The sequence below is a fragment of the Peromyscus leucopus genome, chromosome 9 (genome assembly GCF_004664715.2).
Source record: "Peromyscus leucopus breed LL Stock chromosome 9, UCI_PerLeu_2.1, whole genome shotgun sequence".
Classification (NCBI taxonomy): Eukaryota; Metazoa; Chordata; class Mammalia; order Rodentia; family Cricetidae; genus Peromyscus; species Peromyscus leucopus.
Window position 1 is genome coordinate 28,315,560 of NC_051070.1, and position 9,238 is coordinate 28,324,797.

At 34.8% G+C, this 9,238-nt stretch overlaps 1 protein-coding gene across 1 annotated transcript; it reads right to left on the minus strand.

Moving 5' to 3' along the window:
- Nucleotides 1–6,946: 6,946 nt before the first annotated feature.
- LOC114684555 (coiled-coil domain-containing protein 70-like) lies at nt 6,947–8,557 on the minus strand. Its single transcript, XM_028859095.2, has 2 exons — nt 8,477–8,557; nt 6,947–8,029 (listed from the first exon to the last, which is right to left on the minus strand). The coding sequence occupies exon 2, from the start codon at nt 7,901–7,903 to the stop codon at nt 7,022–7,024; it is 882 nt and encodes a 293-aa protein (XP_028714928.1). The 5' UTR covers nt 7,904–8,029; nt 8,477–8,557; the 3' UTR covers nt 6,947–7,021.
- Nucleotides 8,558–9,238: the final 681 nt, after the last annotated feature.

Here is a 9,238-nt window from a genome sequence, read left to right on the forward strand (position 1 = left end):
GTGCCAGCGAGTGACTATCTGTTTCTTGAGCCTAAACATGTTGAACAGTAAGGCACTGTTAGCAAACAAGCCAGAAAAATACAAAACCTTACAAAGTATAAAACTCTTTCACTGTAGCTCAAGAGATGGCTCATGATTAAGGAAGCTGGACATTCTTTCTGAAGACCTGCATTCCATTCTCAGCAACCCACAGGGTACCTTATTCCCATATATAACTCTGATTCTCAGAGATCTGAGACTCTCTTCCACCTCTGCTTGGCACCATGCTGCATGTGATGCATAGACATAAATGCAGAGAAAACACTCATACCAGTAAAATAAATTAAAACAAATAATAAAGGGTTTTGTAAATTAATAAGTATTTATATGTTGTGAATTAACCAAGAAATACATTGTGATTCCATTATCTCAATCTCTATTTGAAGCTTTATTTCATGCTCTTGCTGTAAAATTCTTTTGTTGTTTTAAGAAAAAGTAATTATAAAATTTTATTTCCATGTCCTAAAAAATATAAATAGCATTTTTATTTGATAACTGGATAAAATTTAGGCACAAATAAAATATTGTGCATAGTTTCTTAGCATAAGTCTGCCTCAACAGAGATTAATTAAGGTCTCTAAATTAATACAGATAAAATTGAATTTCAAGGAAGATGAATTGGTTTTTGATAACTTAGTTTATACATTTGCTGTCAAAGACTTGTTTTCAACCTCTTTTTGAATGCTGTTGCTCTTGCTATTTACTTTCTGATTAAAATAAATAAAATTCTTTAAAATGATAAGTAACTGATAATAATGAAATAGGAGTAGGCATAATTGTAAATATATGAAATTTAAAAGCACGCATATTTAAAAATTTTCAGTGACTACATAGCATTATAGTCCAATATTTGGTGTAGTGGAAGGAGATTGTATAAGTAAAGAGAGCAATGTGCTAACAAATCCCATGGTTTCATATCTGTTTTTTGAAATATATTAACTTTATGATTTTAGGAAAGCCATTTTTTTGTGTGTTTTGGCTTTATTGATATAAAATGAGGATTGAAATGATAAGATATTTGTTAAGATAAACTGAATTTTGTGGATAGTTTTTGGGCTGCTAATGGGGACATGTTAAGACGGTTTCATCTGCTCTGATAATTCAAGGCAAAATATATCATCACAAGAAAGTCAGCATGATATTTCTTCAAATCTGTGAAATACAGAGTGAGTCAAGAAAAAAAAATAGCAAAAATACATTTTCAAGCATTATAGTATACCAGAAATACAGTTAAGGAATGAGAGAAGTGAGAAGCAACAGTTATCAAATGAGGCTAGTACTCAACTAGGCTTGATTCTGCAGATGTTGGCTTAGTGAGGGAAATAAGCAAGAAAGGTGAGCAAAGAAATCCACATTTCTAAGATAATGTGCTTGACAACCACAAATATTTTAAAGCAGGTAGGGAATAAATGCTTTTATAATGCAAAATTAAGAAACAAGAGATGAATAGCATATTGATGAAGCAATAATTTCTGTGCAACCTGAAAGCTAAGAATTCAGAAAGGAGGTGAGTTACAGAAAGATATTCCTATGCAGATTACAGAGAATAGATTGCCTGAAAGACCAACCAAAAAGTCTGAAGATGATTTATTATATAGGGTAGAAAGTAGTAGCATCTAATATCATGTCCTTTCATGGAAGTTGTATCATCCTTCAGAAAACACAAGAAATTATCAGCAATACGGTGAAAGGAGAAGACATGTATCCGGGCTTGACTTTGCTAAGCCTTAGCCGAAGAAGAAAACCATCCTGTGATACCATCAAGATATGCAATGGCTGAGTTAATCACAGTTGCTTTTACTGCAATGAAAACACCAGACAGCTTTTCTGAAGAAGGATCTATTTTATTAATGAATCAGACGGTTTGAGTCAGTTATGAGTAGGAAAGTGTGGAGCATCAGCTAAGTCCACTGCAGTAGACCAGGAAGCAAAATGTTCAAGGCAGGAAGGAAGCAGGAGCCTCTCTCAACCTTCCGTGGCCTGACCAAGTGAACCAGTTCTGCTAGCTATGTACCAATTCCTAAAGGTTCCTTGAGTCCAAAAATCCCACCAGTTGGAGAACAAACATCCAAACCATGATCCTATGGAGGACATTTCAAGTTCCAATCATAACACAGAATAAAAAAGATTAAAGGTGCATTGCAGAAGAGAACTTAAAGATGTTGAAGTCCTATATGACATGAAAATCAGAAACAAAAAATAAGAACAGTATATGGAGAGCATAATGGAGCACAAAAATGTGGAGAAGAATGGAACTCGTCATCATAACTAGAAGTAACTTAATAGCTGAGTTTAGAACTCATGGTCTCTTAAAGAAGTCAGTTGATCTACCATTTCTAAGATGCTGTAGCATGTATGAAACTAGTTTCTCCTCAAGCTAATGACATGTTGCTGGTCTTGTGTCAGAGCAATATCAGGGGGAACACTGGTATATCTATAACCAGTCCTTCTGGAAACCATAAAGAAAAGTGGCATTTCTCATTTTATTCCTACTAGAGATACAGAACTAGCTTGCTTCTATGATGTCTAACATATGAAAATCATTCCTGGATAATACATTTGAATTAGAAAATTAGTTAAAAAAGAATATTGGAGGATATTGAGAGAATATATTTTGGTGATTGCTGCCTTATTTAGATTATTTTCTTGACCATCCTAAAAAACACATTTAAATACATTTACAAGTTACTGAAATGTTGGTAAGTATATCTCAAACATACTTTAGTTGTTTTTGTTGTTATTGTTTTGCAGATAGGGTTTCCTGTGCTGGGATGGCCTTAAAATTGCTATGTATGTAACCATTAATGACACTGAGTGCTGATCCTTGTCCTGTATAATAGGCATAACCTATTATACATGACCGGCTTACTACATAACAATTTTTTGTTAGAATTGTTTGTCTTGAAACTCTTCTCTATCAATAAAGCTCTAGAAACTAATAAAAGTCTCAGTAAATACACAATAATCTTATGCATTGTGATCATCAAGCGGTCCTATTTTTCCTTCAAAAATATTTCTTATAAGTATATTATTTAAAAATTAATATACATTTGGTAATAATATTAAAGATCATAGTTTTCCTAAATATGTCCATTTCATGTGGGTTGTAAAATATAGTTCTTTGTATAGTATTTCATAATTATAATGGTACTTGGAAATTTTAGTAGAAATTTTGATAAGTGTCTGATACTAAAAAAGACATAAAGTAATTATATTTACAGAAGTAGTCTAAAAGTTTCATGAGCTATATAATTTGTTGCTTGTGGAATGTACTGGAAAAATTATGATTTCTTAGGCTGATTTCTTGGAAATCTTGATTTTTAAACTTAACATTTAAATTCTCAGGGTGTGGAAAACAGAACACCCTTAGTGAAGTCCTGATTGACTGTGTGCTATTTTACATGGTCACAACCATGTGTAGAAGTCCAAAGCCTCAGTCCCAAGGATGTGCAATATCTTCCTTGGAGGCCTGAGTGTGAATGTTGAAAGTGTGTCCAAAAAACTCCCTCACAACTTTCTCTTTTGCATGTTTCATCCCTGAAGACTGTTACTTAAAGATACTGTACTAACTGATATTTGCTCAACCTATCTTCTTGGTCAATCTGTGGACCATAAACAATGACTCCTTGTTTATCTTTGGGTAATAATACTATCTTCTTTTTCAGTTGTATTCAACAACCTTTCACACTGTTAAACTGTGTATAATCAACATGCTAAGCTACAAGGGTAACACTGTTTCTCCACCAGGGACCAGTTCACTCAGTATCAATAGTTTTATTCTTTGTATGTCTGTCTTTTCTTCATTACTTTATCACTCTAGTCAGACCCAGGCCTGGAGTTGTGTAAGGATGGAGTACAAAAAGAGATTGAAAAAAATATGTCCTACCAGGCATTCCCAAAAGTTTTGACTTGGGGATGAGATGCTGTCATCTACAATGTTCGCATTCTGGAAATACAACTGAATTAAGAAAACAGAGGACAAAAAATACCCCATCGCAAAAATTTCTCATACTCCTTTAACACTTTTTGTTTCCTCCATTTGTAGATATCCTTGTCTGTGCATGGTTGATGGTCTGTTGGTAATAGCTTGGGCTTGCCTATTAATATTTCACCTTCAACTGAACTATTGTTCTTTATTTGTGATACAATAATGAGAGATTTATGAATGAGAGGAGCTCTTGGTAACTGTTTCTACACTGAGAACATGTCTCCTGCCCTCATTAACAAGCCCTAAGTTGTTTTAAAGAACTATGGCTCTTGTCTATGAAAAATAACATGTAAGAATATATAAACTATAGAGAAGTCTCTCTACTCATTTCTAGTTTCCTGAAGTTGGTTTTCAGGCATTTTTTTCCCATCATATTTGAGATAGAACTAATGCTAATTTCACTGTATTTTTTTCTTGGTTTTAAATGGATTAAAACCCCAGTAAACACATGTCTAAGTCTCATGTAATATTATGCTTTTCTCCAAAGTCAGATTACATATTTGGAAACTAAACATGGTGGGGAAAAAGTGGCCAATGAAATTTTAGATAAATTGCCTTAAGAATAAAATGGTGTGTTTGATTCAATGTTCATTATCAGACTATGGCATTTTAAATTAGAAATATGATTTTATTTTTGTTATTAAATTTATTATAAGAACATAATAGAGATAGGTAGGAATGGGATGTATTTTATACATATATTTTTGTCAACATGGAGACATAAATGTGTTACCTTTTGATACTTTTCTTACATTTTTATTTCCTAACAACATAATAATAGACAAGATATTTCAGATATATTCAACAGAAGCTACTATTTACAGTGAATTAAGTCTTCAAAGTTTAAGACAATGAACATAACACACAGCCTTTGAAACTTCCTTTCTACTGTTCTGAAACTAGATATTTAGAGATGTATAACGGTGAAGTATAATTTTTAAAAATCACAATTAGATCAGCTGTTACTACTGATATGAAAAATGAAGTATTTCTTTAATTTTTCTTTAAGACAAGATTTCACTGGACTTTGATGGGTTAGATCCAACTATGCAGACCAGTTTAACCTCAAACTCACAAAGCAGCTCCTACTTCTTCCTCCAAGGTGGTAGGATTATAGGCCTGTTAGATCATGCCTGGCTCTTTAATTTCTCTTAAGCAGAAATTCTTCTACATATTCATATATCAATCCATAACATTTCTCTTGTATTTCGGAGAGCTTTATTCTCTTTTTCCCTGTAGTTCATAAAATTTTATGAGAAGTATTACTTTTATTTATTTATTTATTTTTGACAAAGTGAGAATTTATTGAAATAAACGGTAAAAAGGCAGCAGATGAATGCCCAAAGAGGAAGCCTGCTGCTGAGAGGGAGAGAGAAAGCTTTTGGATTGTGTGTGTGTGTGTGTTTTTTTTTTTTTTTGGATTTTGAGACTTGGTTTCTTTGTGTAGCTTTGCACCTTTCCTGGAACTCACTCTGTATCCCAGCTTGGCCTCGAACTCACTCCACCTGCCTCTGCCTCCCGAGTGCTGGAATTAAAGGCGTATGCCACCACACCACCACCACCACCACCACCACCACCACACCACCACCACTACCACCACACCACCACACCACCACCATACCACCACCACCACCACCACCACCACCACACCACCACACCACCACACCACCACACCACCACACCACCACCACCACCACCACCACACCACACCACCACCACTACACCACCACCACCACCGAGCTTTTTTTAATAACAGTTGAGAGGGTGTGTTTAGGGAAGGGGTTACTCTGCCTTGTCCTCATGGCCTCTGTGACTGCTAAAGTTAGGTTTTAAATTTAAGTTACTGTGCTTAGGAGATCTGTTTAAAAATGTCTCTAACCTGTACGGCCCACTTGCCCAAGGACAGATAACTTCCTGGAATGCTGGGGACTGTTCTTGTAAGATAACAAGCTATGCGATTTTAAGAAGTATTACTTTTAATAAGTAAAAGAGTACAATAAATGAGAAGAAAAATTAAAATGTGGGGAAACTGAACATTAATACCTTTTGTACTAACATCTATCTTGGATTCTTTCTTACTAGTATAAGGATCTTTACTTGATATGAATTTAGTTAGAAGAGGCAGAAGAAATTTTATTTAATATAGAAATTATAAACATTTTTATTCCTTACTTAAAATAATTTACATTAAAATGATTTTAATTTGTAAAAGAAAAATATTGTTGCTTTGCTTTTGAAGACAAGGTCTCATGTAGCTCAGTCTAGCCTTGAAATATAGAAGTCAAGGGCAGCCTTGAACCCCTGATCCCTCTATCTTTTTCACAATTGCTGGCATTACAGATATGCATAGGTCATTAACAACAACAACAAAAGAAAAAAAAAACAAAAACAAAAAAAACCAAAAAAACATACTCTGCCTTGCAAGACAATTTTGTAGCATGATTTGCCCGGCAGTCCCCTGGAGGTAGACTCATAATCCATCCCTGATACATGAGGGGGATTTTTGGAGCTCACTACCTATGATGGGGCACTGTGTGCAGTCTTGAAGCAGGAGGAAGGGCTTGGACTGGATGTGCAACCCAATGGGACACCTTGCCTTCTTATAGGAGGGAATGGGGGATCTGTTGGGGGTGTGTGTGGGAAGACTGGGGGGGTCAGGAGGAGGGAAGAAGGGGATCTCTGATTGGTGTGTAAAATGAAAAAAAAAATTTCTTAATAAAAAATGAAAAAAAAAAAAAGAAAAACATCAAAAAACAAGTTTTAAGAACAATACTTGCTATTCGTTTCCTACAATGGTCTATGAGCTTCATCAAAATTCTCCCAAAGGTTAAAACAGTCTTATGCATTAAATGTTTGACTAATGCTACCAACAATAGTCTGTAACTCAGAGAAAACTAAGGAACTAAATAGTTTTGTTCATTTCTCAGGCCTTTATTTAGTTGCCAGGAGCCAATATTGAGCACTTCAATTTCTGAGGCTTCTAACAACAATGTATCACCTTCGAATTCTAGTTTTACGTTCCGGAATGCTGATGATTGTCAGGGCATTGTGGTTAGTTCTTAGGTCACACTTTTCTGCGTCGTTTTTCTCCGTTTGCCCTGGGAGATTTTTTGTGATCTTTCCCTGAAGAATAGTATTCCACTCTTGCAGGATCTTTGCCTCTTCCTGAAGGGCGACTTCCTCCTCTTGTAGAGCCCCATGCTCTTCTCTCAGTGCCTTGTTCTCCTCCCTAAGAGCCTGTTCTTCCTTCCACAAAGCCTGTTCTTCCATCTCCAGAGCAGCTCCCTCCTTTGTGAGGGCCTCCTGCAACTCAGCAGCCGCTCCATCCCTCACCAGGGCCTTCCCTTCCATCCTGAGAGCCCTCTCCTGGTGCTGGAGAGCCTTGGTCTCTTCATTCAGGGATTTGATCTCCTCATGCAGAGCTTTAGCCTCATGCTGGAAGGCTTTCTCTTGTTGCCTGAGAGCTGTGATCTGAGCCTCCATGGCGCGATTCTGTTGCCAGTAAGACTGTTTTTCTGTGTTCAAGGCACCGAGTTCTTCGCCAGAGAGTTTTTGATTCTCTAAAATCAACCTTTTCACTTTCTGGAGTAGCTGGTTCTGCTGCCTTAGTATATGATTCCTCTCCCTGATGAATTGGTTGTCCATCCGAAATGTTTTATTTTCTCTTCCTAAGGCTTTGTTTTCCCCCCACAGGAATTTGTTGTCTTTTCTCAGAGCCTTGTTTTCATCTCTCAATGCCTTATTTTCTCTACAGAGGTTTTCTTCCACCTCATGAGATTTATGCTTGAATTTACTTTGATCTCGGGTACAAGAGAAACAAGAAAACAATCGCAGTATTTTCCCTTTATGTATTTGTTTGGATCGAGAGACATCCATTGTTTGTCTGTTCACTACTGATAATCATGACAGAAGATGTCCTAAATCTGTTCATGTAGTCTTGGCTGTCTGTTGAGTTCTTAGTGAGTAATACAGCAGGTACTGTTCAAAGCTTAGCAAGGAGCGCTGGAGGAGAGAAAATGAAAATAGAAATAGAAATAAAAGTTAGTAGATTTACTATTAGGTTAATATGGAAATTGAAGTTAAATCTAAACACATATAAATTAGAATTTAATTACTTTTTCTGCATCAGGCATGAAGTTGATCAAGAGTAATGAATTGAATTGTCTGTGTTCACAAGCTAAGCTGTTTTTAAACAATATTAGTGTTTTATATTATCATGTATTAGCTTTATTAATTTATTGTCTTTTTTAAATGTGGTACCTACTAATATGAAAGCTTACTACTTCAAGAATGTTTCTATTTGAATAACTTCTAGTAAAAAAAAAAAGAAAAAGAAAAGAAAAACTGGAAAAGACATTGAAGATATTTCAAGGCAATATAAACTAATGACTACAGCATTTAGTTAGCTTGCTAGGAGAGGTAGAGATTTGGGTAAGCAGCCTCACTTACATTGCTGTGTTCTCTAAGTCACTTAAAAGCCTGGTCTCTGTTAGTAAAAGAAAATATTCAACATTGTATGTCACCTATAGTGATGTCACTTAGTGTAACACTAGAAATGTCATGGGCTGCATATGCTGTCTTTGGCTTTTTAAGGCATGTCTTTTAGGAAAATGAAGAAGCTTATATTTAATGTATTATTTTTAAATTAATATAACTATAGTGCCAAGTGACACATAAATTATTAAAATTGATTTTAAGTTAATTTTTGCAACATTAGTCAAGTATTTTATTATTGGCAAGTATTTGTATTATGTTATTAATAAATAATAAACAACTTCAGTAGTTGAGAATATGTTAAAAAATTAAGACCGCTGTTGAATCTTCTGAGAGAGGTAAATTTGTATGTTAAACAAGTAGACATGTTAACATCTTAATTCTAGAAATCTTAACACAAATTTCATGTTATCATAAAATGAATTTTTAATTCATGCTTATTACTTTCATAGAATTTTCAGAACTGGAACTTTGAGTGATGAGGTACATGTGTAACTATTTTATATAACAGATGCTATGTTTCTAACCTTTACAAAGTTCTCACTGTACTTGTATTTAAACCTTTATATGAAATACAATAAGCCCAAACCACCTTATTCACACTGGAATAAAGATTTACCAATTTATTTATCTTACCAGAATTATTAGTGTTTTTTTTTACTTGTGCTTAACAAGGTTGAAATATATTTTTACCTCTGATATTTTCAAACTATCTAA